We start from the raw sequence: 27,961 nt of genomic DNA on the forward strand, positions 1-27,961 counted from the left end.
AATCTCGAATCTGACGAGGTGCCATTAATCAATCACCAAACGCAAGATTGACCTATATTGTTAAATTCCAGAAAACTAAAATTTTTTTATTCTTATAATATGAAATTTTTATTCTCTTAAGACTTCTATATCTTGACCAAGCGGTTAGTATTGGCCCACACATGAAGCTTTTTCACTTCGAACTTAAAAAAATTTCATTAAAATATAACTTGAGCTTCAAGTTGAATTCTTTTAAATGCTCATATGTAGGGCATTATAACCTCATAGTATGAAGTCATAAATAGCAATTTTTGATTATTTGTTGTCAATACAGACGAAATAAAAAAAAATTAATATAAAAACAAGATTTATTACTTGGGGATCTTCATAGTATTTTCACACTAGTATTGGTCAATTTAAACGATTAATACGCTTTGGTTGAAAAACATTTTTTTTAATTTTCCTAAAATCTAAATTAGACCTTACATCTCGATTTTTGATTGAGAAGAAAAAGTTATGGATGCTTAGTTGGACAGCTAGTTAAGGTCCGAATCGATAAATTACTATTCAATGAGAAATGATTATGGCAGGTATTTTTCTAGTTAGTGTTTCTAGTTTGATTTATCCAACCATTGATCTCTTACGGCCACGAGAACGGACTTTCTTTAGTCTTTTCAAAATAGCAGGTGCTCTCTTGCAATGCTCTGTGTATGAGTCAAAAACTATCTTAAGTAAATCAGTTTTATCTGGATGTGATGAATTGAATGCTCTTTCCATAACATATAAATCAACAGCAAAGTCTTCTGGAAGTCCACTTTGGAAGGAAAGACCAAAATCAATAACACGGACTTTTCCATCATGAAGCATAAAGTTTGAAGTTGTTAAATCGCCATGAAGAATATCATTATTGTGTAAAGTTGCAACAATTTGACCCATTTCTTTAAGAGCCTGTATAACTTTTGGATCGTTATGATCTGTGCAGTCGAAAATCATTTGTTTTAAGCTACCTCCATTTAGTTCTTCCATAATTAACGTAGATGTTTCAGGATCAATATAAACTATTGGACATGTAGGGATTCCGAGTTGCATGCAGCGGAAATTTGTTCTTGCTTCGCTTTTAATTCTGTCAGAACGTAACATTTTATCAAGAGGAGCTGCGCGCCATGTTTTAGGTTCAAGAACTTTAGCTACACAGTTCTTACCAAAAAGTTGCATCTTCCAAATAGATGCTTCCGCTCCTCTTTTGATTTCTACCCAATTCTCTCTATTCATTTTGAGAAAATTATCGTCAAAATTTTAATTCAAATTTATATAAACTCCTATTTTATGATTCATAGGAAGCCATTCAATCGAAGTTTATTCGTTTTTCTTTTCTCTGCTAAAATGGTCCAAAAATAAGAATCAATGTGATAAAATATTACCTCATTTGGGATTATCGAAGTGATAAATTTAAGACCTTGCTTTTTTAAGTGTGAAAAAGTAACAAGAATATGAAGTGGGATGAATAACGTTTTTGGATATTTTTGATAAAACAAATAGATACAGTTTAGTATTAAATACAATTGTAATTCTCGTGATATATGGTATTAAACAAGATTAATATCATCAGTTGCTCTGCGCTTCATTGTGAAAGCAGGTCCTGTGAGCGTAGAACCAAGTTCCTTATATCCAACGCCAGGCTCTGGATCCTTTGTCTTAGGCCTAATATGCATAATTGGCTTAGGTGCCGCAGCAAGAACTGATTCAAATCTTGGAGCATAAGCACCTGGGCCAGGTGATGCGGTTTCTGCATATTTGAAGTCATGTGTACCTTTCATCTTGATACCTTTCTTTCCTGTGGCATCGAATGTATGATCTCTTGTATTAAATGCCGCAGGGCCTGGACCTGGTGTTTGAACAGTGTCCATAGCTGTCTTTGGTCTTGCTTTGATACCGTTATGCGTGCCAAATTGGTGATGCCTACTTCCGGAACCAAATGGTGGTGGAACATAGGTTGGACCAGGTGTTACAAACTTATCAGTAATTCCTGTAGTACGTCCGGAAATTGTAATCTTTGGAACTTTACCAATAGTAGAAGGAATGTTTAATAATCGAACATCATCATAAACAACTTTTTCGGTTCTTCTGCCTTTCATTTTAATCGGAGTAGTTTCGAGGCGTTTTGATATGTCATATGCTGCTGGTCCTGGAGAAGTAGCTTGGCGTTTTGAAACGTGCGCAATAAGTGGATCTCGGTCAAAAGCTTTCATAATATAAAATAACGTTTTACTGTACGTTTAATGACACTTTTATAATTGAGCAAAAAAATCTGAAAAGTGCCATTTTTAATTCCACTCAAAAATTACCAAAGTCGGTTTCAAATTTATTCATTTCATTTTTATGTCTGAAGCAATTGCCAAACTTTCTCCAGAAGCCCAAACAGCATTTAACAGATTAGAAAGCGTTGGTAAAGCTAGAATGGGAACTTTTATTATAGGCCACAATGGTGAACCAGATACAATTAAGTGCTCAAAGTTTTTTGGAAAAACCCCTTGCCTACCAGAAGAAGAATTATTCTTATGCGATGAATGCGGAGAACAAAAACATCTTCTAGTCCAGCTCTATGTTCCATCTTTACCTCCAAATGTCCAAAGGCTTTTACCAACCGAGCTTTCTGATGCTTTGTTAGTTTTCTATTATTGCTTAGAGTGCTTACCTTGTATGGGTAATCATCTTGATGTAAAAATTTATCATCCCGAAGATATCGAAAAATTAAAATACTGCAATATCAATAGAGATGAGTTGGAAGAACCAGAGATTTTTGATAGCTATACAACAGCTTTTACCTACGATCATGAATCACTTTATACATATTTTGATAATGAAAAAATCGATGATCAAGATTCAGATTATATTGTACTTGAGCTAGACAAACTCCGGGAAGACAGTTCACACTCAAATTGTTACTTTGGTGGATGTGCACATTTCATTCAAGGTGATGAATGCCCAGGACCAAACTGGAATTTGTTTTTGAACATTGAGGAAGATGAATGGAACAATTTCATGTGGGGTGATTGCGGAACTGCTCAGATATGGGTTAATTCCGTTGAGCCTAATTTTGTTTTGACATGGTCTTGCTCATAAGTTGGCATTAACATATCTTAATAAATCTTTATTTATTACCGAGTTATAGTGATATGCAGTGTTTTTCTTTGTGATTTATTAATCACAATTTGTTATACTTTTCAAAGTATTTTTTGCAAGCATAGTCGAAAATAATTCTAAAAATATTTATCTTAGATAACATCTCTATGTGTGATCACTTTAAATTTTTCAATGTCTGTTGATCAACACATTCAACCAAATAAATTCAGTGAATTGCGAAATATCTATAAAGATTATATCGATTCAATTAATGTGTTGTATCAGTGAAAAACCGAAAAAGAAGAAGAATTAATCTCAATTTACAAAATGATCAAGACAAATTTGATTGATTCAAAGAAATATCCTCCCCAAAATATTATTGAAAATATTTTAAATATCATTCCGAATAATAACCGCTATGCAAAGTCATATTTATCTCTTGCCAAACTCATAGCTGATAATTATCATGTCAAAGAGGTCAAAAGTATTCCAACTATTTCAAACTTCTTATTTTATAAAGAATATGGAATTAAATTAGACAAATCTGATGACTTCGAAAAAGATGATCTTAAAAATCTGGATATTCATACAGAGAATTCAATATACAAAACAATTATGAATAATGACAAAGAAAATTTCATCATATTCACCGAAAGAGATGGATTTGATAAAGATCAAAAACTTAATAGCGATTTATACCCATATTCATACGAAGGATATTCATTACTTGAATTATGTTGTTATCACGGATCAGTTGATTGTTTCAAGTTGTTAAGATCGAAATTTAAATCCGAAATAACTCCAGAATGTCTGGAATTTTCATTTTTAGGAGGAAATCAAGAGATCATGGGTGAATGTTTGAAATATCAAACACCAACTGAAGAATGTATGGAATATGCAATTATTTCACACAACATTGATTTTGTTACATTCTTGATGAATGAATACAATATAGAGATCGATTTAGAAGATTGCGGAATTTTCAATAATCTTGAATCCTTTTTAGTTTATTTCGATCAAACTAATGATATAAACAAATGCTTTGTTTATACATTACGGTTCAATATTCCATCACTTTATGAATATTTCCTTTCACTTGGTGCAAACATCAATGGAAAAAATGAATGCGGTCAAACCGCACTTCATATTGCAGCAATGTATAATAGAAAAGAAGCAGCGGAATTTCTTATTTCGCATGGTGCAAACATCAATGGAAAAAATGAATGCGGTCAAACCGCACTTCATATTGCAGCAATGTATAATAGAAAAGAAGCAGCGGAATTTCTTATTTCGCATGGTGCAAATATCAATGAAAAAAATGAATATGGAGAAACCGCACTTTATACTGCAGCATGGAACAATAGTAAAGAAATTGCTGAACTTCTTATTTCACATGGTGCTGATATCAATGAAAAAAATATATGCGGACTAACTACTCTTCATATTGCAGCAAAGAACAATAGTAAAGAAACAGCTGAACTTCTTATTTCATATGGTGCAAATATCAATGAAAAAGATATATGCGGACTAACTGCTCTTCATATTGCAGCAAAGAACAATAGTAAAGAAACAGCCGAACTCCTTATTTCATATGGTGCAAATATCAATGAAAAAAAGAAGAATATTGGACCCATGGTTCTTCATTATGCATTTAATTTGATAAAATGTTGCATATGATTCAGTGGGAAAGAAGCAATATAGAAAATAAGAACTTAACTATAAATTGAACTATTATAAATTCATTGAAATTTTTACTTTTCCGAATTCGCATGCTAAACATCATCATTTCTGCATAAAATCATATGAATGATTATGTAATTGGGTCCTTTTTTTGAAGTGATTGGTATTCCAATATACTGTAATTCTACATAACAATGGAAAAAAAAGTTTCAAATGACTTTTCATTTCTATATGAAAGGACTATTTGTTGATATTGTCTCATCAATTATTTCAAACAAATCGTATTAGAAGATATTAAATATTATAAAATTTTATAAATATATTTTAGAATGAAACAGGTGATTCATCTTCGAAAGGTCTTAACATTTCAAGGATATCATTATGAATATCTTCTGCCTTGTGTCCTTCAATCAAAGCCGTTCTGCAAATTGGACAAATTTCATTTGTCATTGCAGTTTCTTCGAAATCTTCATCATCCAAAATAACACCGCATGTCTGACAAACGTGGACACAAGTCAAAGTCTGGTTGTACCACAACTGTGGTTTCACACCAGCCTTCTTCTTCAATGACTGAACAACAAACAATTCAGCAGGTTGTTCAATCAAAAATCTCTCTGATACATTGTCAGCAGGAATTTCAGATTGGCTTGCAATTCCTGGTTCGATTTGGATGAGTTGTTCTGGTTCTCTTTGTTCCTTTGGCGAAGGAGTATAAGTGAAAGCTACTAAAGGAAGAGGTCTGCAAGAATGAGCTGAAAAAGCCAATCTCATTCCGCAATTTCCGCAACACAAGATTGGCATTTTTGCACTTGTATAAATGTCTTTCTTGCATCTTGGACAATTGAATGTTATTTGTTGATCTTGAGCTTCTTTACTTGCTCTTGCTGCTCTTTGAACAATTTGCTTTGTTTTCTCATCGAGTTTAAATGCTTGGATTTCTTTAATTGCGTATGTCAACCATTTCTTCATTCCAAGAGCAGAAGAACTGACTAACAACTGCACTAAAACATCCAAAACATTCACTCCTAAAAGAGGAAATTCAGCAATACAAGCCAACAAATAATAACTCATTTGGAACAATCGAATTGAGTCATCTAAACTCATTGGTAACAATGTCATGTTCCTTAAATGATGAGCTGTCATATAAGCAGTAGTTCTCTGGAATAATCTCCAATAAGAATCACTATCATTAAATGCATGCATCAAAAACAAAAATGATAATTGGTCGAATGCTTTTGATATCGAACAACAATCGACCATTTTTTGTAAACTTGCGTTTCTATCATCATGTTTTTCAGGAATAAAGAAACAAACTAAACTCTCGAAGTATCTACCGCTTTCAAACAATAATTCTCCGAATCTTGGATACACGATATTATAAACACTCGCGTATAATCTTGACAAAGAAATCGCTTCAACCCATTGACCTAAATAAACTCTTGCTTTTGCAAGGTTTTCGTGGTTCTGAGATCTTGTCAATAACCTGATTGCTCCTTCTCCTAAACCAGCACTTAACAAAACTTTAGCAGCTTTTTCAGTGTGTTCTTCAGGGAACGCGTAATCAACAATTGCTCTTTCTAAGTGTTTCGATTCTGCCAATCTGAAAACATCATCCCATTCGCCGCATTCCGCGTAAGCTGCCAATGCTTCTTCTTGTGCACCTGACTTTTCAAGTTCAATGGCTCTGTATTTTGCAGGATTTGAACCACTTTGGCTTTCATTTGTTTCTGAAGTGTCACTTTTATTTTTAGATTTTTTATTGTAACTTTCATCACCTAAGAAAATTGCGATTGTATCATTTACATTTTCATGAGGTGTTGAAGGTAAAACTTCATTAACAAAGAAGGACATTGACTTAGAAATATCAGGAGAAATGAGTTTTGCAATCTCAAATTTTTTGTTTTTAATTGCTTCTTTGGCAACAAAAGTTAATTGGTCTTCTGATGGTCCAACGTCGCAAAGTCTTTTAACTGAATCCCAGTCTTCTCTTTCTATGAGTTCTTTAAGAGGTAATGGTGCATCGACTGTTTCCAAAGCTCCTTCATTTGTCAAAATAACTTTATTTCGAACAAATGCCAAAATATCGCCTTCAATGAATTGTGTAATTGGCTTGCAATCTTTGTAATGAATTGTTACTTCTGTACCATTACTTGTCGCTAAAAGTCCTTCAACTCGATCGGAATAAGCCATTGATCTGACATTTTCTAACATCTCTATCGTCTTTCTCTCAAAAGAATCGTAAATTCCACATTCACCATTTTTGCCTCTAACCGTTACGATCAAACCGCTTCTTATGGCATCAGCAACAGAAGAAGTGTGTCTTGCGAGGAGAACAGGCTCTTTCATGTCCATCATTACGAAGTAGACACGTGAATCTGCACATCCGACAATTACTCCGTCATTAAATGCAGATGTTGTCCGAAGTGAAGTGATGTTGGCAGAAAAAGTGAAACCAGGAAGTCTACAACCGGTCAAATCATAGAAAGCGAGTTGTGTTCCTTCAGCGGATATGATATGGATCCTTGTAATAGCGAAAAGAGACTTCTCGAAGTTACCAGGAATCTCATTTATCTTTTCAACAATTAATTGGCCACCATTTTGGGCGTCGATCGAGTATTTGTAGGTAATAACGCTATCTTTGAACTGTACAAGAAGGAAACTCGATGACATAGTGGTAGATGCGATGATTTTGTTGAATGCCATATCTTTTGTATGTCCGCTGATGATGTTTTTGATTACCATTGAGTTCACACTGTTTCTGTAGGCAACAACATCCCCGGCTGATGCAAAAGCAATGCCGAAATCGATACTTCTTAGTTCGACATATCCTTCTTTTGTTGCTATTGCAACTCTGCCACGTTTGTCAACGGCAATGTCCCAGATCCAGTCACTGCCGCTCTGGAAGTCACCAAGATATGATAGAGATGAAGTTAATAATGAAACCTTTCCGGATATACCGGCAAAAGCAAAGAAAAATGAGCTATCACCAACTGATGAGCAACATAGAGCTTCAAAAGGTATTGAGTTCTTGCCGACAAGTGTTTTATCGCTTATTCTGTACATTGATACTCTGCAATCTAAATCTGATGTAACTAAATAGTCTTTATTGTCAATAGTACTGAATTTCATAGTTGTTACGATCGATGGGTATGTAAATGTTTGAAAAACTTCTTGTGTTTCGACTGAAACTACGTGTAAAATACCATTATCGAATGATAAGACGAATGTATCACCTTGTGGTGAGAAAGCAATCGAAAGAATTGGAAATTGAACTTCTACAGGAGCAGCAGCTGTATCTTCTGGCTTCCATATTCTATATTCTTTCTTTGCAACAGAAATAAGTAGCTGTTTCGATGGGCACCATTCTAAACATGTCGCAGAATCAGAGCTACCATATGATACGTAGCCTTCATTATTTAATGATCTCCAAATTACAACTTTTCCATCAGAATCACATGATGCAAAGAAAGTTCCATCTGGAGAACATTTCACACAGTAAATTGTGGCATGATGTGCTCTTTTTTGTTCGATAATTTCTCCAGTGTCTGGAGATAAGAAGAATAAGTCATTAGAATAGGACGCAATCAGCTGTGAATAATCTGGTTTATAGCAAAGTGATCTAACAGCGATTTTGTCCATTGGTTTTTGAAATGGAGTCTTCCAAATCGTACGGAAGTCCATTTTGTATACGTTTTCTATTTTTTACCTAAAAAAATGTTTACAAAATGAATTTGAGCGTTTAATTGTGTGCAATTGATTACAATTGAAGTTAGCTATTAGAAGATTAATTTATTCTCAATTTGAGTAAAAAATTGATTGAGCAAAATAAAAAACTAATAATTGCTTTGTAAATCATTCTAAAATCAGCTAAACAACAAATATTTTCTTCTATCAAAGGCTATCAATAATAAATTTCACAAGTATAATGATACAATATAATTAATTTTCGTAAACTCTTTTCCATATGGAAAGCGTCGACACTCCTCAATAGTATCAATATTTCTGTATCGGACGCGAAGGATATGGTTTCAAGTTTATAACACTGGACCGAGTTTTCAAGCTTGATTTTGTTACATTCTTGATGAATGAATACAATATAGAGATCGATTTAGAATATTGCGGAATTTTTAATAACCTTGAATCCTTTTTAGTTTATTTCAATCAAACTAATGATATAAACATTCCGCTATTTAATATTCCATCCCTTTTGGAATACTTCCTTTCACATGGTGCTGATATCAATGAAAAAAATAAAAATGGAGAAACCGCACTTCATAATGCAGCTCGGAACAATCGTAAAGAAATTGCTGAACTTCTTATTTCACATGGTGCTGATATCAATGAAAAAAAAATAAAAATGGAGAAACCGCATTTTATACTGCAGCTCGGAACAATCGTAAAGAAATTGCTGAACTTCTTATTTCACATGGTGCTGATATCAATGAAAAAAAAAATAAAAATGGAGAAACCGCACTTTATACTGCAGCTCGGAACAATCGTAAAGAAATTGCTGAACTTCTTATTTCACATGGTGCTGATATCAATGAAAAAAAAAATAAAAATGGAGAAACCGCATTTTATACTGCAGCTCGGAACAATCGTAAAGAAATTGCTGAACTTCTTATTTCACATGGTGCTGATATCAATGAAAAAAAAATAAAAATGGAGAAACCGCACTTTATACTGCAGCTCGGAACAATCGTAAAGAAATTGCTGAACTTCTTATTTCACATGGTGCTGATATCAATGAAAAAAAAATAAAAATGGAGAAACCGCATTTTATACTGCAGCTCGGAACAATCGTAAAGAAATTGCTGAACTTCTTATTTCACATGGTGCTGATATCAATGAAAAAAAAATAAAAATGGAGAAACCGCATTTTATACTGCAGCTCGGAACAATCGTAAAGAAATTGCTGAACTTCTTATTTCACATGGTGCTGATATCAATGAAAAAAAAAAATAAAAATGGAGAAACCGCATTTTATACTGCAGCTCGGAACAATCGTAAAGAAATTGCTGAACTTCTTATTTCACATGGTGCTGATATCAATGAAAAAAAAAATAAAAATGGAGAAACCGCATTTTATACTGCAGCTCGGAACAATCGTAAAGAAATTGCTGAACTTCTTATTTCACATGGTGCTGATATCAATGAAAAAAAAATAAAAATGGAGAAACCGCATTTTATACTGCAGCTCGGAACAATCGTAAAGAAATTGCTGAACTTCTTATTTCACATGGTGCTGATATCAATGAAAAAAAAATAAAAATGGAGAAACCGCACTTTATAATGCAGCATGGAACAATTGTAAGGAAATTGCTGAACTTCTTATTTCACATGGTGCTGATATCAATGAAAAAAAAAAATAAAAATGGAGAAACCGCATTTTATACTGCAGCTCGGAACAATCGTAAAGAAATTGCTGAACTTCTTATTTCACATGGTGCTGATATCAATGAAAAAAAAAATAAAAATGGAGAAACCGCATTTTATACTGCAGCTCGGAACAATCGTAAAGAAATTGCTGAACTTCTTATTTCACATGGTGCTGATATCAATGAAAAAAATAAAAATGGAAAAACAGCACTTTATATTGCAGATTTGCTTGATCATGAAGAAATAGTTGAATTCCTTATTTCGCATCGTGCAAAAAAATAATGTTCTTATATAAGACAATTAAATTGCATGAAGCCAATATTATTATTTTTCATTGAGAAAAATTAAATTGCATGAAGACAATAAATTGAATCTTATAACCATAATAAAGTTTGACAAAAAGGAACCAAATAAGAAAGGATAGACTCCACTTTTCGTAGTAGAAAAGTATCGGGTTAATAGCGTTTGTGATTTTATTTATAATACTTATTATAATTAGTTCAACATTAAACTTTAATATTGCAAATGAATTTTTTGCAAAGTTATTGGCAAAAGAATATATAATTAACTAAAGTCCTTTTAATTACAATTGAAAAAGATGAACAAATATATATGATTAAATTTATAAACAAATAAAAGACAATATATAAAGATAGATTTGTTACTGGAAGAATTGTGTAGCAATAAGTTCTGGGAATTCGTCGTTTCCAATTGGACCAGCAAATTCCAAAATGGCTTTGTTCTGCGGATCGATTAAGTTCTTCTTCGTGAACTCCTGGTCGACACCTTCGATATTTTCCAATCCAATAGGAGGAAGAAGTTCCTTCTGGTTGTTTTCGAACGTGAGATTTCCTAACTTGGACATAAGGAATCTAAGTTCTTTCTTACGACCTTCAAATGTATTGAAAACTTCATGAAATTGAACATATTCATCTGCATGAGGTTGATCAATAACTTGGAGGATTTTAACAATTGATGTACATAGTGTATTAACAGAATCATCAAAGAAAGCATTCAAAAGCTGTTCTCTATCAGGTTTAGAATTCTCATTTGCTTCTCTTTCGGAAGTTTGAAGTTCTGGTACTACTGATGCTTTCGGAGATTCTTTTGCTGATGGTTTCTCTTGTTCTTCGTTGTCAGAAACTTCTTCGCTCTCAGCATCAATTTTTAATTTCTGATCGTGAGCTTTTAGTTCATCAACGAATGTTCTAATGGTAGCATCATTCTTAGAGATGCGTTTTTGTAATGAATCACATTCACTTTGAAGTAAATCTCTGTTCATATAAAGTTGTTTGTTTTTCTCCATCAATTCTGTATTTCTTTCTGCAATAGCCTTGGATTTCTTGACTTCGTTAGTAAGTTTTGTCTTCTCAGCATCCTTTTCGATCATCATTTCTATAACTGTATTTTCTAAATTTTCTTGTGTCATCGAACGATTCTTTGCTTCTTCACGCATAACACTCTCCTTGAGTTCTTTTTCATGTCTGCCAACAAGATCTGAGTATTCTGCATGAGCTTGTGACATTTGGATACCTTGATGTTTTGATTCTGTTTTCATTGTCTGTTCTGCCTCAGCAATTTCACGTTTGAGCTGATTTTCAAGAGCTGCAACTGTTGCAAGAGAATCACGTCTGGTTTTGTTTGCTTTTAATGTGTTTGTTAATTGAGTTAATTCGATATCTTGGGATTGCTTTAATTTATCGAGTTTTGATTGGAGATCTGTTAATAAATTTTTATAGCGCTCGCGAGTATCTTGTAATTTCTTTTCGTAATACTGTTTCTTGCGATTTTTTTCGTTATGTTTCATTGAAAGATAAGCTCTTACATCTTGAGCGTCAGCATAGAACTGCATTTGTTTATCTTCGGTTTTTCTTCTTTTAACTATTTCTTGGTCGGCTAATTCGCGATTTTTTTCTGTCGCCTCTTCAGTTGCTTTAATTTTGTTCTGAAGAAAGTCATTTTCGAACATGACGAAGTCGACATCCATATCTCCAGTTCTTTTAATTTGCGTAATTGGGCGTGCAGCGCGTCGAGGAGGCATTTATACTTTTTTTTATATTTCGGGGGATAATGGTGTAATACACCCAAAATCACGTTTACAAAAATTTATTTTTATAATAAAAAAAATGGGAAACTTTTTCCATGGGACAGACTTTAATGTGTTGGTTGTTGGACTCAATAGTGCTGGCAAGTCGACAATTATAAACAAGTTAAAACCAGAAATATGTCAGCAAAAATCGATAAATCCTACAAATGGCTTTGAAACACCTTGGATTCCATTCAAAAACTACTGCCTAAAGTTTAAGGATATGGCAGGGTCAAGTAATTTCCGCCCATTATGGCAAAATCACGCAGACAATCTCGATGGTATCATATTCGTTGTAGATTCAAGTGATCAAACACGATTTTCTACTGCAAAAGAAGAACTTCATGCATTACTAGCTCTTGGTCCAATCCAATCAAAACCAATTCCGATTTTAATTCTTGCTAATAAAAATGACCTTGAAGAAAGCGCACCGAAAGAGGTTATTGAAAAAGCTCTTGATCTCCAATCTATTGCAAACCATGCAACAAACATTTTAAGTGTATGCGCTCAATATCCAAAGGAAATATTCTTAGGTTTAGAATGGCTTATCATGAGAAAAGCTAACTAATTCCATATTTTCATGTCTTCAATATTTATGTTAATAAAACTCAGCTTATAATATTTATTATTTTTCTAAGTGTTTCATATTACATATACTGTGAATATTTTCAAATTAATGTGGCATTACATCATATATCATAGATTTGGTTTTAAATATATGAAAATAATGAATAATTTTTCAATATTCAGTTATCATCTCTCAATGAATAAGGATATACCTCATATTCCAGTAAATAGTTGCGTACAATGTGATAAAAACATATAATAATATCTCTGAAGAACAAAAAGATCGTAAATAATGGGGAAAATATTACATTAACTTTATTAAATCAAAATTATCATATAGAGTAAGTGATTTTCATATATGAAAACAATTAAAAATCTCAACAAATTTTATAATGAAAAAATTACTTCTATTTAGCAATGTATAAAAAGGTATTGAAGTTAATGTACCTTTGACATTTATTGTACTGATAGTAAAGAAGAAAATAAGTGATATTGTTTTCTAGCATTTACGTTTAGAAAAAAAATATGCATCAAGAATCTCAGTTTCTAAGGCAAGATATTGCAAAACAAAAAGTGCAACTTTCCCGCACTGGTTCTCTTATATTTAAAGACATGCAAATACCTACAATTGATATCGGCGTTCAAAAATCTCTAATTATTCTTGAAGTTTCGGATACAGACTTAAAATCTTTTGAAACATTGAAACCACAGCCTAGCCTTAAAGAAATTTGTGTTACAAATTGTCCAATCTCTAATTTCAGAGGTTTAGGACAACAAACAAAATTATCAACAATTAATTTTGTTAATACACCGATCAGCGAACAGAAATTCTTCCGCTTAGCATGCCTGGTTGCCGTTGGACCAAAACTTTCTTCAATAAATAACGTTGCTGTTACAAGAACAGAAAGATTAAAAGCAGAATGCTATCCACCAATTACTAAAAAGCTTCTTGATGAAGGTTGGATCCTTCAATATCCTATTCCTTCAAAAGAAGACTTCAAATTTGCAGCACAAAAGTTTAATATTAATTACGAAGAGAGTGAATTAGAAGTTAACAAATACGATAACATTTCTGCAAGCCCTATTGCAAATAGAAACAAGAAATCCAAGCAGCCAGAGAATAACCAAAGTTTTGTAGAAAAAGCAGCTGAAGTGCTATTACCATTAGGATTTCATATCCGTTCTGGTGAGAATATGATAGATGATGTATTAGAATCTGTTGATACTCTTGTCCAACTTGCTGCAAGTGCTGAAAAAGCAGCAGATGAAGCAGAAGAAGAGGAAGAAGAAGAGGCCAAAGAGAACAAAAGCCAACAGTAACATGTATAAGTTCAGTCAAATTAATGTAAATGTGAGAATTTTTATAACGTTTTCGAAATTATTTCTACTTAAGTGGGGAACTTTGATATTTTTTTTTCAAACAATAATAGTTTCACTTTTTGCATATGGACTATCTATTGATGCTGGCAAGAAAATAGAAAGTGAAATCAATTCTTTGTTTTTTCTATAGGTATTGTTTTTTATAGCCTGACTTCGCATCTTCATATAAAATAATGACGTTAATATAGAATATTATTGTGTTGATGATGGCCATTCAATGTTGACGTCATCTCTTAATTTTTATACGAGTAATCATACATTTTTGTAAGAGTTAACTAGTTTAAAACATAATATTGTTTCCATGGATGATAAGAATTTCAATAAAATGCATTAATAGCAATAGATTTGTTCAAATATGTGATTTTAAATAACATAATAGCATATTCTCATTCATTTTGCTGTCTCTCAATATCAGATCCATTATCCGAAATCTTTAGAATTGATCAAAAAAGAAACTCTATGTCTAATGTTTGGTATCAAGAGCTAATGAGTTTGTGCAAAGATTATAATGATACATTTGTTTCTTTGTACAAACTCAAAACATTTCAGGAAGAAGCAATTCAAGGCGTTTATCAAGCAATCAAAATTAATATAGTCGAATCAAAAATATTATCACCGCAGCAAATTCTTGAACTAATCAACATAGCATCCAATTATAATTTTTGTTATATAAAATCCTATTTATCAATTGCAAAGAAGATTTATGATGACTATCAGCCAAAACAAGTTAAAATAAGCTCAAATAGATTTAAGTACTTATTCTATAAAGAGTATGGAATCATTTTTGAAGATACAGATTTAACACTTTTCAAAGAATATGAATCGAAAAATTATTTTTCGTACGTTTTTGATAAAAACACAATATACAACGCAATAGCGAATGATGATGTAAAACAATTTATTTCATTTTCCGAAATAGGAGAGAATTTTGATTATTCTCAAAAATTTCTATCTGAAGATGACAGAGGATACGATTTAGTTGAGTTATGCTGTTTGTATGCTTCTGTTAATTGTTTTAAATTTTTAAGGACAAAATTCAATGTTTCTCTCACCTCGGAATGTCTTCAATATTCTTTTTTGGGTGGAAATCCAGACATAATGAGTGAATGCTTGAAAAACAGTAGACTTCAAAGTGATTGCATGGAATATGCAATTATTTCTCACAACATTGACTTTGTTACTTTTCTGATGAATGAATACAGATTAGAGATTGATTTAGAAATGTGTGCAAGATACCAAAATCTACAAGCATTTTTAGTTTTCTTGGATAAAACTAAGAATATCAACTTATGCTTCATTTATTCACCCATTTTCTCTATCCCATCTTTATGTGAATATTTTATTTCGCATGGTGCTGATGTTAACATCGGCAGAAATACGCTGGCTGCTATTCATATGGCTGCAATTTATAATTGTACACTAATAATCGAATTCCTTTTTTCACATGGAGCAGATATTAATATAAGGGATTCTAATGGATACACGCCTCTTCATTATACATCTCATATTGATAGCAAAGAAGCAGCAGAACTTCTTATTTCTAATGGTATTGATATTAATGCAAAATCTAAGCAAGGAGAGACAGCTCTTCACATTGCAGCACAAACAAATGCCATAAATACTGCTAAAATCCTTATTGCACATGGTGCAAATATCAATGAAAAAAATGATTTTGGAAAAGCTCCTCTACATCTCTCGTCGGAAAAAGATTATAAGGAAATGGTTGATTTTTTAATTACAAATGGAGCTAATATCAATGCTCTAGATAATGATTGGTAAAGATTCCATTCATCTAGCAGTAGAAAACAATAGTAAAGCTGCAGCGGGAATACTTATTTCACATGGGGTAGATATCAATTCAAAAGATAAAATCGGAAATACTCTTTTGCATATTGCAGTTGCAAAAAATCTTCCAATCGCAGAATTTTTAATTGCTCATGGAGCAGATGTACATGCCAAAAATAAAATAGGTCACACAACCCTTCATTTTGTGTCAGATGATAATATTCAAATAGTTTTGACACTTTTTACGGGCTTATAAAATAAGCCCGAAAAAAAGTATCAGAACTATTAAAATATGTATTCACACTTTTTATCGGCTTGCAGCTTCTCAGAAAAAGTGTGAAACATATTTTGAATATGTAAAGCACTTCTTGATCACGGGGCTGATATCGATGAAAGAGATAAAAATGGAAAAACTCCTTTGCATTATTCAGTAGGTTATTGTAATTCAATTAGTCCACAAGATTTCCATATATTGCGTGGTGCAGATATCGAAGCGAAAGATAAAAATGGAAGAACTCCTTTGCATTGTGCAGTACTTTATTGTGATTCCACTCGTCCACAAGTTTGCCTTATATTGCGTGATGCAGATATCAAAACGATAGATGAATATTGGATAACTCATTGTCGTATTCCAATTGAAATAAGAGATACAATTTTTGCACAAAATCTCTTATTACGTGGTGCAAATATCAATGCAATTGATAATTATGGAAAAGCAGCTATTCATTATGCAGCAGATTGCCGAATTGGTGATACGTTTATAGAATTTCTTATTAACCATGGTGCTGATCCAGATATAAGAGATAATAATGGTCTAACAGCACTTCATATAGCATTAAACGCAAATGAACATATAAATATTACTAAATTGTTATCTCACGGTGCGAACATCAACATCAAAGATAATAAGGGAAATGTTGCTCTTTTTTATGCATTTTCTCGCAGGGCTAATATTAATGAGTTTTATATATTAATATCTTATGGTGCAAATACCAATACTAAAGATAATCGGGGAAGAACCCCTCCTTCATTATGCAGTAACACTCAAAGATTTTCATGACATTGCAAAATTTTTGATTACACAAAAAATTTATATCAATAGCAAAGATATTAATGGCGAAACCCCTCTTCATTTGGCAGTAAGTAATAAATGCTATGAAGGAGTGGAACTTCTTATTTCACATGGATGTAATATCAATGCTACAAATGAATTAGGAGATACAGCACTTCATATTGCCTTATCAAAAAATCATACAAAAATTGCAGAAATTCTGATTTCATATAAAGCGAGCGTAAAAATTAAAAATAGCATTGGAGAGATTTCACTTCATAAAGCCGCAAGAAAATGCAGTCGTTATATAATAAACCTTCTTATATCTCATGGTGCTGATATTAATTCCAAGAATAAATACAATGATACGGCTCTTCACATTGCAGCAATGTTTAATAACACTGATTCAATAGAGTTTCTTATTTCCGAAGGTGCTGACATCAATTCAGTAAACAATGAGAATAGAACAGCTCTTCATTATGCCTCAAGCAACCGATATTGCATAGAAACAGTAGAATTTCTAATATTACATAATGCTGATATCAATTTAAGGGATAATAAAAGTCAAACACCTCTTGACATTGCAGCATATAACAATAATACCGAAATAGCACAACTTCTTATTTCCCATGGAGCTAAATGAAATAAATTAGGCATTTTTACAACATTTTTTTTAAAAATCTAAATGAATGATCTTAAGAGCAATGCCAATCTTTGTAACAATCGTTCTGAACTAATATTTTAAAAACATCTGCATTTTCCTCTTTAGCAATTTACCGATAAATTTTCTGACAACTGTCACTTTTTTGCATAGCCAAAATGGTTATTATTTATCAAATCAAGGATTACACAATTTTTGTAGGTGTTGACCAGTTTGAAAATGAAGATCTTATTAAGTACTCAGCAAAATACATGGAGAATCTTGAAGACAAGTTAATTTGGTTCCATGCAGATAAATTTTCAAGTCCGCACGCTTACATCAAGATGCATCCAGGCGACACTGAAATCCCAAAGAATTTAATCGACATTTGCTGCCAAATTTGCAAAGATGGTTCAATTAAAGGCTGCAAAGAACCAGCAATCGATGTTGTTTATTGTGAAGCCAAGAATTTATCAAAAGCTCACTGCAACAACCCAGGCCAAGTCACTTTCCACGACCCATCCGCTTGCAAATACGTCAAAGGCGTCAAAAAGAACAATTTAATCGTCAATATGCTTGCAAAGATCAAAGGCGAAACATCGCTTACCGAAATGAACAAGGACCTTGATGATCTCATTGTCAATAGAAGAAATGCAAAGAAGGCAGAGTTCAAGGCTCAAAAAGAAGCCGAAATAAAGGAAATCCAAGACAAGAAGCAGGCCAAGTACGATATGCTCCAGGGTATGACACAGGCTGATGGAATCATGGATGAAGATGACTTCATGTAAGAAAAATAAAAATGTTACTTTCAAAACTCTAATTTATCTTTTTTGAATAATAAAATACCAAATCCCTTGATCCATTATTAAATACGGTATTTCTTTTCTCAATAATTTTCCATCATGTCTCAAAATCCTGTCAATTCAATAAAATGATATTATAAAATGAATATACTGTTCCTGTATATTTGGAATGTAGTAATAATTTTGATATTTGTGTTTGATTTCTTCTGGCATAATTACTGCCATTGCTTAAAAATGGCTATATTTTTCACCAACGAAAATCTCATAATATGATATTTCTGGATTTGCTTCCGGAACAGTGAATTTTTTCAGACTTTTTTATCGGCAAACCCAAATTTTAGCTAAAAGTGACAGGGAAAAAAACGTTTAGTATTAAAAAAAAGACCGATGAGAGCTTCGTTCGAAATATAGAGGGAACTGAGAATGCGCAACCATTCTCAGGGAATATTGGATGCTATTCCCGTTCCCTCTGTATGGAAAATTGAGGTTTTCAAAGGGAGTTAAAATAATATCAAATTTATACTAATTTACTTCAAAATACAAAAGTATTTGACAGCTAAAATTAGTTACTTTAGCAAGCCTATCAATACCCTTTTACGATTATTGTTACTTTTTCTAAATAAAAGTAAAAACAAATTTATACTAATTTACTTCAAAATACAAAAGTATTTGACAGCTAAAATTAGTTACTTTAGCAAGCCTATCAATACCCTTTTACGATTATTGTTACTTTTTCTAAATAAAAGTAAAAACAAATTTATACTAATTTACTTCAAAATACAAAAGTATTTGACAGCTAAAATTAGTTACTTTAGCAAGCCTATCAATACCCTTTTACGATTATTGTTACTTTTTCTAAATAAAAGTAAAAACAAATTTATACTAATTTACTTCAAAATACAAAAGTATTTGACAGCTAAAATTAGTTACTTTAGCAAGCCTATCAATACCCTTTTACGATTATTGTTACTTTTTCTAAATAAAAGTAAAAACAAATTTATACTAATTTACTTCAAAATACAAAAGTATTTGACAGCTAAAATTAGTTACTTTAGCAAGCCTATCAATACCCTTTTACGATTATTGTTACTTTTTCTAAATAAAAGTAAAAACAAATTTATACTAATTTACTTCAAAATACAAAAGTATTTGACAGCTAAAATTAGTTACTTTAGCAAGCCTATCAATACCCTTTTACGATTATTGTTACTTTTTCTAAATAAAAGTAAAAACAAATTTATACTAATTTACTTCAAAATACAAAAGTATTTGACAGCTAAAATTAGTTACTTTAGCAAGCCTATCAATACCCTTTTACGATTATTGCTACTTTTTCGAAATAAAATAAATTTATTATCAAAAACTTTTTTTATCGGACAGTAACCTCTAAATAATTCATTTATATTGCTAAATATTTATTTAATAAGAATGATGAAACTATAACCATTATTTTTTGAGAACTCATTGAATTTTTTTTTCAAAAAAATAGAATGATTCTTTTTAATACTCTAAGTCTAGCAAGAACAAACGCTATTCTGAAAAAATCGGTACTATTACAATCAACATATTCTCGTTTATATGCTAAATCCCAAAAATCTAAATCATCAAAAGCTGGATCTTTAACTGTTGATCCACCACAGCCGTGGGGACCGATTCCAACACAAGGACAAATCAATTACCATAGAGAAGAACTTTCCGCATTCATTCACTATGGCATGAACACATTTACAGGAGTTGAATGGGGTAATGGCCATGAAGATGAGAATTTATTCGTTCCTGATGGATTGAATACAGACCAATGGGTTGCAACACTTAAGAAAGCCGGTTTTAAGAGAATTATTATGATTGGACGTCACCATGATGGATTTTGCCTCTGGAAGTCCAATTACACCCAACACCAAGTTAATGCAAGTAAGCAATTCCAAGAAACATCCAAGAAATTAGGTCAATCTGGTGATGTTATTGAAGAATTGTCAAAGAGTTGCTCAAAGTATGACATGAACATGGGAGTTTACTTATCTCCATGGGATGCCAACTCCAGTTATTATGGAAATGAGCAACTTTACAATGAATATTACATGAACCAGCTCAGTGAAGTTCTTGGAAGTGCAGACAAGCGCTATGGTAACAAAGGCAAGTTTGTTGAAGTCTGGATGGATGGCGCTAAAGGAACAGGTGCGGCAGATCAAAAGTATTGGTTCTTGAAATGGTTCGAACTGATTGAAAGATTACAACCAGGAGCTGTTGTCTTCTCTCCATACGGTTCAACTGTTCGTTGGATTGGAAACGAAGCAGGTCACGCTGGCGAAACTTGCTGGTCCAAATTAAACCAGACAAGACAAAGAGCATGGTACGATAAGACCGGTGGTGATGAGCCAGCATATCTTAATGCAGGTGATCCAACAGGAGATATTTGGTCTATCGGTGAATGCGATGTTTCATTAACTTCAGGATGGTTCTGGAAAGCAGGCAAAGTTCCAAAGACAATGCAAGAACTCTCTGATTTATACTTCAAGTCCGTTGGCCGTGGTCAGCCATTCTTATTAAATGTTCCACCAAATACAACCGGTTTAATGGATCAGGCCTTCCTTAACAGAGTTGCCGAGCTTGGAGACACAATTGACAAGACATTCTCTCTCAACTTTGCTTCAACACCAACTGCATCTGCAACAGCATCAAGCTACAGAGGAAATGATGACAAATACAGTCCAAAGAATGCAATTGATGACAAATTCGAGACATACTGGACAATGGATGATGACAAGAAGACAGGATGGATCGAAATTGATTTAGGACAAACAAGAAAATTCGATATCGTTTCAATTTCTGAACATATCGAACTTGGCCAGCGTGTTGAGAAGTTCCTTGTTGAATACCAAGCAGAAAATTCACAGACATGGAACAAATTCGAAGAAGGAACAACAATTGGCGCTAAGAGATTATGTCGCCAAATTGCAGTAACAGCAAGAAAAGTTAGAATTACAATTGTTTCATCACAAGCTGTTCCTATCATTGATAAGATTGGTGTATACAAGGCTTATGGTGAGTTCGAATTAGGATCAGGAATTCCTGATGGTTTAGTCGAAGTTTTGTCTGATAAATTCATTTTGGCTGATAGATGGAACCATGAAAGTGAAGGAATTTGGACAACAAAGGTTGCTGCTTTTGCACAATATGAATTTACTGGCTCCAAGTTCTTTGTTTATGGTATTGTTGATCCAAGTCATGGCCATGTCGATGTTTTTGTTGATGATCAGAAAGTAGATACTTTCGATTCACATGCCTCTGAAAGAAAATTACGTCAATTACTCTTCTCTTCACCAGACTTTGCTTATGGAAAACATACAGTAAGATTAGTTCTTGTTGATAAGGCAATGGCACTTCATTCTCTTGAATTACTTACAAATGAAGGCCGTGGTATGTTTGAAATCGAAAAATTAGATTATGATGTACCAAAAGGTGGCAAATTCCAACTCAAGATTAAGAGAGTTGGCGGTGTAGATGGTGAATGTAAAGTTACATTGCAAACAACACATGGATCTGCTGTTCATGACAGACATTATGAAGATATAACACTTGATTTAGAATACAAACAAAATGAGAATGAAAAGACTGTTTTTATCCATACAATCAATAACACAGAAACAACAGGAAATCTTACATTCTTCTGCCAAATTGTTGATCCAACAAACAAAGCAATTATTGGATATAACCAATTATCAACTGTTACAATATACAACGGAAAGGTTCCTCCAGAGGCATTGATTAAAGTAACAGCTGATAAATTCACAACATCTGGCGAATGGCATGATTTCGATGAATCAAATGGAGCTGAAAATGGAATTTGGTCAGAAGTCAATGGATCGTATGCTGAATACACATTCTCAGGTACTAAATGCTACGTATTTGGAACAACAGGAAAGAAAGATTCCTTTGTTGAAGTTTATGTCGATGGTGTCAAGGCCAGATCATTCTTTGTCTTTGCAGGTGAAATCCATAAGAATGTTCTTATCTTCGAATCGAATGATTTAACTAACCATGATTTACACACTGTTAAAGTTTTGTTATATGATGGTTTCATCGGTGTAAACTACCTTCAAATTCTTGATAACGATGAAGCAGGTATTTATGAATTTAACATGACAAGAAGAATAGTTCATAACGGAGACAAAACATCAACTACAGTAAAGAGATTAGGTGGTGACAAGCGTAAATCATATGTCACAGTCAAATCTAAGGATGGAACAGCGAAAAGTGATGTTGATTACAAACCAATCAATACTAAATTATTCTTCGATGTTAATGAAAACGCGAAGGAAGTAATAATAGAAACAATAGAAAACAAAGATCATGATAAGAATATTACATTTAATCTAGAAATTAGTGATGCAACAAATGATGCTTTAATTGTATTCAATAACGTAACTGAAATCGAAATCAATGCTAAACCAAATCCAACTGAATTACCAACACCAACTCCAAGCCCAGCTAAGGAAAATACAACTAAATTTGTTATTATATTTGTTGCTGTTTTGGTTGTTATTTTGGTTTGTGTTGCTGTTATCTTTGTAGCAATGAGAAATCATTGATGTCCAACTATCCTAACAGACAATAAATTGGGAACTATTTCCCTCCTTTCTAATGATGTAAACGGATCTGCTAATCCAATGTTCACATAAAATTAAGTAAAAATTATTCTATATATCAAATTTCACCCTTTATTACATAAGAATTTATTTTATACATAAATGCGAAATGATTTGTTTATAAAAAGTTCATATACGTTTATTACGAATATGTTTCTTCAAGCGAAAAAGGGATAGGCTTACAACAAAATGTGAGTCGTTTGACGATACAAACGGTTTGGTCAGACATATTTCCTTAGAAGGTATTTTTGTCAATTTGTAAACTATTCAAACGTTAAATATAATGTCTGGCAGACTATCACTTAATTATACGTACATTGCTGCACATTTGAAAGAGTATATTGATGGAGATAAGTCTCTTGACGTATTTGAGCCAGAAGACATTGAAAAGATTTTGAATGAATCAAAATTAACTCCGAATGATTTCGAAATTCTTCTACGGAAATTATCATCTAATTTTCAGTCAATAAATATATACAAATGCGCTAGAAATACACAAATTCCTACAAATAGTCTTCAAGATGCAATTTTAACATTAAAAACTGTTCGAAAATATATGAAACTAACATTACTTGATGGAATCATTGATAACATGAATCAAATTGAGAACGAAATGTCTAATTATACAAAGACAATTCAAAAACTTCAATCAGATTTAAACCTGATCCAAAACCAAAAACAAAACTGTGAAAAAGAAATACAATCTCTTAAATCCCAACTCAAAGAAAAAGAAAGAGAAATTTCTGAAAGTAAAGAAGAGAATAATATTCGAAAAGAAATCCTTTCAAAAATTGCTGGATTACAGAATTCGGATGTATTCGAAATTATCTACAACTTCCTTGACAATCTTTCAGAAAAAGGAAATCAAAAAATCTTAGCAAAAGCATGTGAAGTAGGTTTTTGGAATGTGAAGTTGAAAAGTATGTGGGAAAATAATGTTCTTATTGAAGCTTCGCATAGAGGAAATTTAGGACTTGTTAAATCACTCATTGAATGTGGATGTGACAAAGAATCAAGGAGTAATCAAGGAGGTACTCCACTTATTTGGGCGTCAGGTCATCATCATCCTGATATAGTTAAATATCTTATCTCTGTGGGGGCTAAACTCGAAAATCCAGATAATTATGGAAATACTCCACTCATCTGGGCATCAGGCTATGGTCATCTTGATATAGTTAAATACCTTATTTCTGTTGGAGCTAATAAAGATGCAAAGGGTGATCTAGGAAATACTTCTCTCATATGGGCATCAAAATGTAATCATCTTGAAGTAGTTAAATATCTTGTCTCTATTGGAGTTAATAAAGATTCAATGGATAAAGATGGAAAAACTGCACTCTCCTTTGCAAAAGATCAAATAAAAGAATATCTAATATCAATGGTAGCTAAATAATTATGCCATCACTTTCTGAAATCATATCAATTATTTTGTCACATTCTATTATGAAAAATTCCAACCAAGAAACTACAATAAATTTGGAAAATAAAAACAATTTATTACACGCTCGTTTTATATATATATTATAGAAATTATGATAATGCCTTCACACAACTACTCATTTTTAGATATATCTCAAATTAATAGTCAAAATTTCGAGAATTTTAAAATCGCTCACAATATAGCGTATATCTAGTTTTAGAATCTTTAAATAAATAGATGATTAATGCACAAAAGCTTTTAATTCTATAATCAATAAGTGTTTTAAACAATTGACGAGGCAGTTGGCTCATAGTCAAGCTACTCCAAATGGTCCTTTTTGTAATATTTATAGCACCTAATACCTAATATTTTATTTTATTAATTCTGGATTTTATTCATTTAATATTACAATTCTGCAATGTGCAACAACTATGATTGAATTTGAGCATAAATACCATCCGAAATGTTTAATTGAAAATTTTTCTGATTAAATATGAAGCGGAATTGTTTCAATTTAAGGGCATCATGTTCATATGATCATTGAAGCTATGTGGTTTAGTTTTATCATTTTTCTTATAAAAAAATAAATCGTAAGCTTTTTTTTATTGTCAAAAAAAGTAAATTTGATAAAAAAAATATGAGTTCAAAAGAAGAGAAAGCGAAGTCAAGTGAAACAAAAGATCGCAAGCATCGCGATCATAAGCACCGCGATAAATCCGAAAGCAAGGAGAAATCTAGATCAAGCAGAAAAGATAGATCAGTTTCATTTGAAAATGGCGACGGCCCTAACCTTGATTCCAAATCCGAAAACGGTGAAGATAACATACCAGAATTTTGTTTCAATGCAAAGAAATCCAAATCAGCAAATCAAATTCTCGAATTAACTGATACGCCTTTCTCAGTCTCACCTGAATTTGATGGCAAATTCAAGAAAGCTGCTCAAACAAAGATTGATCGTTCATACTGGGAGACAGAACTCTATCGTTTACATCCTGAAATCAGAGATTTAGTAACTCGTGTCGATCCAGTCTCAAGAGCAGCAACTATTGCTAGCTTATTCCTCCCATCGAGACGTTTACTTCCTCAGGAAGGCGTCCTTGCATTAATTGTTCAACACCTCAAAACTGTCGGATTGCCAGTTACTGCTGCTGAAATCGAAAATAATCTAATGTTCAGCATCGACTACCCTCCTCATCACCAGAATTCCCAGCTTGTTCACCACCTTGAACGTGGTATTATTTCAGCAGATGGCTTTTACAACCTTCTCTTGCCAACACCTGGATATCCAAACGATCCGGATACAGTAAAGAAGCAGCTTGCCACGCACGCTTCTTCGACTCTTGGTGTTATTGGTATCAAGAAATCAGATGATACGAAAATCATCGACGATAAAGATCTCGCAGGCTACGTTTACAATCCTGAAGATAAATTACCAAGGCTTGGCACTACAAACCAGCTCGTTTGGGTTGCTTGCCGCAGAGATCAATCAGAACATCCTTTTGCACCACAACTTATCGATATCTTCGCTATGACTTATCATACATTCATGACTTCTCATCATATGTTCAGAAAACTTCAAGAAGCTTTAGAAAAATTATTCGACGAAGCAAAAGACATGAAACCATCAGATAGAGATAAAGCCGAACTTTACTACGTAGCTCTTGTCGAAAAGTGGATGGAAAAGAGTTTTTACGACTTCGATTCAATGTTGATCCAAAATTTGAACCAATGGCTCAACAGTATCGAATTCCAGAACAAAGGTGCTAAGAGGAGATTACTTACAGCATTCCAAAAGCAAATTAGTGGCGAAATGTCCAAGAAACTCCTTGAATTTGATATAGCTTCAGATATCAACCTTCCTCGTGGACTTTTCTCCGGACAATTCGAACTAGTCGATATGGACATGGATGAACTTGCACGCCAAATCACAATGTACGCAGGAAAATTCTATTACGCTATTACTGAGAAAGAATTACTTGATTGCGCATGGAGCAAGCCTCGTATAAGACATAGAGCTCCAAATGTATGTGCTATCACAAGCCATTTCAACTGTTTGAACCAATGGGTACAACATGAAATTTTATTTGCGGAAACTCTCGAAAAGAGATTCAAATTATGGGAGTTATTTACACGCCTGGCCCAAAAGTTCTGGGATAACCAGGATTATTTCGATGGTATGGCCATTGCAACAGCATTTCAAGCAAATCCAATTTATCGTCTCAAGAATCATAAGCAACTACTTTCACCAAACGTTATGGATCCTATCGATAAGATCATGAACGACGCCCGATCCGAAAAGAACTTCGCCGCATTACAACAACTTCATAATGATGCATTAAAGAAAGGTTCCGGAACAGTTATACCTTACGTTGGCGTTTACTTAACACAATTAACATTCTTCTACGATGGTAACAAAGATTACCAAGACGGTCTTGTCAATTTCCAAAAATGCGCTGGTATTTACACCCTCGTTACAAAGATTTTGTCGTTCCAGACAAAGGAATTCACATACAGCAAGATCGATCAGGTACAAAAGAAGCTCGCAGAACTTCCTCTTTGGGATTCTGCATTTTTGTCCGAAAGGTCAATGCAAATCGAGCCAAAGGATATGACACTCGACCAATTAAAGAAGATGTACGCCAAAGAAACAGGTGCTTCAACAACTGCTCCTCCACAACAGGCTCCAGCTCCTGCTCCAGAGACTCCGGCACCTGCTCCAGCTGAAACACCTGCAGCTGAGTAACGTTATTTTTATTTTTTTATTTTTTTTCTTTATTTATATAAAACATTGGAAAAAATTAGTGAAAATTATTTATAAAATTAGTAGTAGGATATGACGGGTTTAGTGACTTTTTTTGTTACATCTATATATAGACGATGCATTAAAATATATTTATTTATAAATCATTTAAAAAATTAACATTAATTTTAAAATAATTTATTTTTTATCTTTTATAAAATAATCTATATATATATAGATGATGTCAGATATTCCACGATTAATTAAACATTGTTTAAATCCTGAATGGGTTAAACTTCAATTTAAAAATGAAGATTGTGAATTATTAAATGAATATGAAAGCCAAAATAAGCTAATGAGGTATAAATATAATGATAAAGAATATTTAATTTCATGGAATCAATGGAGTCATAATCAAAGACCTCATAAACAAGAAGAAGAAATTGAAAATAATGAAATGGAAATCATTGATGACATTAAAGAGGATGGAATTCCTAAATTTTGTAGAAAAACCTTTAGAACTAAGTTAGGAGCATATAAACGTAGAGTATTAAATCCTGAATATCTTAAACATCAATTTAAAAAGGAAGACTGTGAATTATTAAACGCTAATGAATATGAAAATGCTAAATCAAAACTGAGATATAAATATATTGGAAGTGATGAAAAGTAGTATATGTGG

At 32.7% G+C, this 27,961-nt stretch overlaps 17 protein-coding genes across 17 annotated transcripts, besides 2 other annotated features; 13 read left to right on the forward strand and 4 right to left on the reverse strand.

The window, feature by feature from the left end:
• Nucleotides 1-149: 149 nt before the first annotated feature.
• Nucleotides 150-1,334, reverse strand: TVAGG3_0235410 (tRNA threonylcarbamoyladenosine metabolic process; the record flags this gene model as incomplete). The annotated part of the gene is made up of 1 exon (XM_001316066.1): nucleotides 601-1,251. The coding sequence occupies one exon, from the start codon at nucleotides 1,249-1,251 to the stop codon at nucleotides 601-603; it is 651 nt and encodes a 216-aa protein (XP_001316101.1).
• Nucleotides 1,335-1,406: 72 nt separating this feature from the next.
• On the reverse strand, nucleotides 1,407-2,228 carry TVAGG3_0235420 (sperm-tail PG-rich repeat-containing protein; the record flags this gene model as incomplete). Its single annotated transcript, XM_001316065.2, has 1 exon — nucleotides 1,566-2,228. One exon carries the CDS (start codon nucleotides 2,226-2,228, stop codon nucleotides 1,566-1,568), a length of 663 nt encoding a protein of 220 aa, XP_001316100.1.
• Nucleotides 2,229-2,314: 86 nt separating this feature from the next.
• On the forward strand, nucleotides 2,315-3,149 carry TVAGG3_0235430 (uncharacterized protein; the record flags this gene model as incomplete). The annotated part of the gene is made up of 1 exon (XM_051227486.1): nucleotides 2,359-3,102. The coding sequence occupies one exon, from the start codon at nucleotides 2,359-2,361 to the stop codon at nucleotides 3,100-3,102; it is 744 nt and encodes a 247-aa protein (XP_051112472.1).
• Nucleotides 3,150-3,300: 151 nt separating this feature from the next.
• On the forward strand, nucleotides 3,301-4,900 carry TVAGG3_0235440 (ankyrin repeat and SOCS box-containing protein 4 family; the record flags this gene model as incomplete). Its single annotated transcript, XM_001316064.1, has 1 exon — nucleotides 3,430-4,779. One exon carries the CDS (start codon nucleotides 3,430-3,432, stop codon nucleotides 4,777-4,779), a length of 1,350 nt encoding a protein of 449 aa, XP_001316099.1.
• Nucleotides 4,901-5,090: 190 nt separating this feature from the next.
• On the reverse strand, nucleotides 5,091-8,474 carry TVAGG3_0235450 (WD repeat domain-related family; the record flags this gene model as incomplete). The annotated part of the gene is made up of 1 exon (XM_001316063.1): nucleotides 5,107-8,463. The coding sequence occupies one exon, from the start codon at nucleotides 8,461-8,463 to the stop codon at nucleotides 5,107-5,109; it is 3,357 nt and encodes a 1,118-aa protein (XP_001316098.1).
• A 389-nt stretch (nucleotides 8,475-8,863) lies between these two features.
• Nucleotides 8,864-9,442, forward strand: TVAGG3_0235460 (proteasome regulatory particle assembly; the record flags this gene model as incomplete). Its single annotated transcript, XM_001316062.1, has 1 exon — nucleotides 8,864-9,442. The coding sequence occupies one exon, from the start codon at nucleotides 8,864-8,866 to the stop codon at nucleotides 9,440-9,442; it is 579 nt and encodes a 192-aa protein (XP_001316097.1).
• Nucleotides 9,443-9,646: 204 nt separating this feature from the next.
• On the forward strand, nucleotides 9,647-10,051 carry TVAGG3_0235470 (proteasome regulatory particle assembly; the record flags this gene model as incomplete). Its single annotated transcript, XM_001316061.1, has 1 exon — nucleotides 9,647-10,051. One exon carries the CDS (start codon nucleotides 9,647-9,649, stop codon nucleotides 10,049-10,051), a length of 405 nt encoding a protein of 134 aa, XP_001316096.1.
• A 2-nt stretch (nucleotides 10,052-10,053) lies between these two features.
• TVAGG3_0235480 (proteasome regulatory particle assembly) lies at nucleotides 10,054-10,443 on the forward strand (the record flags this gene model as incomplete). Its single annotated transcript, XM_001316060.1, has 1 exon — nucleotides 10,054-10,443. One exon carries the CDS (start codon nucleotides 10,054-10,056, stop codon nucleotides 10,441-10,443), a length of 390 nt encoding a protein of 129 aa, XP_001316095.1.
• Nucleotides 10,444-10,822: 379 nt separating this feature from the next.
• Nucleotides 10,823-12,202, reverse strand: TVAGG3_0235490 (uncharacterized protein; the record flags this gene model as incomplete). The annotated part of the gene is made up of 1 exon (XM_001316059.1): nucleotides 10,823-12,202. The coding sequence occupies one exon, from the start codon at nucleotides 12,200-12,202 to the stop codon at nucleotides 10,823-10,825; it is 1,380 nt and encodes a 459-aa protein (XP_001316094.1).
• A 36-nt stretch (nucleotides 12,203-12,238) lies between these two features.
• On the forward strand, nucleotides 12,239-12,860 carry TVAGG3_0235500 (GTP binding; the record flags this gene model as incomplete). Its single annotated transcript, XM_001316058.1, has 1 exon — nucleotides 12,288-12,815. The coding sequence occupies one exon, from the start codon at nucleotides 12,288-12,290 to the stop codon at nucleotides 12,813-12,815; it is 528 nt and encodes a 175-aa protein (XP_001316093.1).
• A 478-nt stretch (nucleotides 12,861-13,338) lies between these two features.
• TVAGG3_0235510 (ribonuclease inhibitor domain-containing protein) lies at nucleotides 13,339-14,183 on the forward strand (the record flags this gene model as incomplete). Its single annotated transcript, XM_001316057.1, has 1 exon — nucleotides 13,340-14,134. The coding sequence occupies one exon, from the start codon at nucleotides 13,340-13,342 to the stop codon at nucleotides 14,132-14,134; it is 795 nt and encodes a 264-aa protein (XP_001316092.1).
• A 497-nt stretch (nucleotides 14,184-14,680) lies between these two features.
• TVAGG3_0235520 (spectrin binding) lies at nucleotides 14,681-15,973 on the forward strand (the record flags this gene model as incomplete). Its single annotated transcript, XM_001316056.1, has 1 exon — nucleotides 14,681-15,973. One exon carries the CDS (start codon nucleotides 14,681-14,683, stop codon nucleotides 15,971-15,973), a length of 1,293 nt encoding a protein of 430 aa, XP_001316091.1.
• Nucleotides 15,974-16,959: 986 nt separating this feature from the next.
• Nucleotides 16,960-17,673, forward strand: TVAGG3_0235530 (ankyrin repeat-containing protein DDB G0279043 family; the record flags this gene model as incomplete). Its single annotated transcript, XM_001316055.1, has 1 exon — nucleotides 16,960-17,673. The coding sequence occupies one exon, from the start codon at nucleotides 16,960-16,962 to the stop codon at nucleotides 17,671-17,673; it is 714 nt and encodes a 237-aa protein (XP_001316090.1).
• Nucleotides 17,674-17,840: 167 nt separating this feature from the next.
• On the forward strand, nucleotides 17,841-18,459 carry TVAGG3_0235540 (protein of unknown function (DUF814); the record flags this gene model as incomplete). Its single annotated transcript, XM_001316054.2, has 1 exon — nucleotides 17,850-18,458. The coding sequence occupies one exon, from the start codon at nucleotides 17,850-17,852 to the stop codon at nucleotides 18,456-18,458; it is 609 nt and encodes a 202-aa protein (XP_001316089.1).
• Nucleotides 18,460-18,796: 337 nt separating this feature from the next.
• Nucleotides 18,797-18,826: a terminal%2Cinverted (terminal inverted repeat of MuDR-3_TvMULE3 transposon ID:TVAGG3_0235550).
• Nucleotides 18,797-19,847: a mobile genetic element.
• Nucleotides 19,848-19,963: 116 nt separating this feature from the next.
• Nucleotides 19,964-23,150, forward strand: TVAGG3_0235560 (alpha-l-fucosidase family; the record flags this gene model as incomplete). Its single annotated transcript, XM_001316053.1, has 1 exon — nucleotides 19,964-23,062. One exon carries the CDS (start codon nucleotides 19,964-19,966, stop codon nucleotides 23,060-23,062), a length of 3,099 nt encoding a protein of 1,032 aa, XP_001316088.1.
• Nucleotides 23,151-23,353: 203 nt separating this feature from the next.
• On the forward strand, nucleotides 23,354-24,887 carry TVAGG3_0235570 (nerve growth factor signaling pathway; the record flags this gene model as incomplete). Its single annotated transcript, XM_001316052.1, has 1 exon — nucleotides 23,403-24,512. One exon carries the CDS (start codon nucleotides 23,403-23,405, stop codon nucleotides 24,510-24,512), a length of 1,110 nt encoding a protein of 369 aa, XP_001316087.1.
• Nucleotides 24,888-25,161: 274 nt separating this feature from the next.
• Nucleotides 25,162-27,413, forward strand: TVAGG3_0235580 (guanyl-nucleotide exchange factor protein; the record flags this gene model as incomplete). The annotated part of the gene is made up of 1 exon (XM_001316051.1): nucleotides 25,177-27,282. The coding sequence occupies one exon, from the start codon at nucleotides 25,177-25,179 to the stop codon at nucleotides 27,280-27,282; it is 2,106 nt and encodes a 701-aa protein (XP_001316086.1).
• Between the last annotated feature and the right edge of the window lie 548 nt (nucleotides 27,414-27,961).

The sequence above is a fragment of the Trichomonas vaginalis genome, chromosome IV (genome assembly GCF_026262505.1).
Source record: "Trichomonas vaginalis G3 chromosome IV, whole genome shotgun sequence".
Classification (NCBI taxonomy): Eukaryota; Parabasalia; order Trichomonadida; family Trichomonadidae; genus Trichomonas; species Trichomonas vaginalis.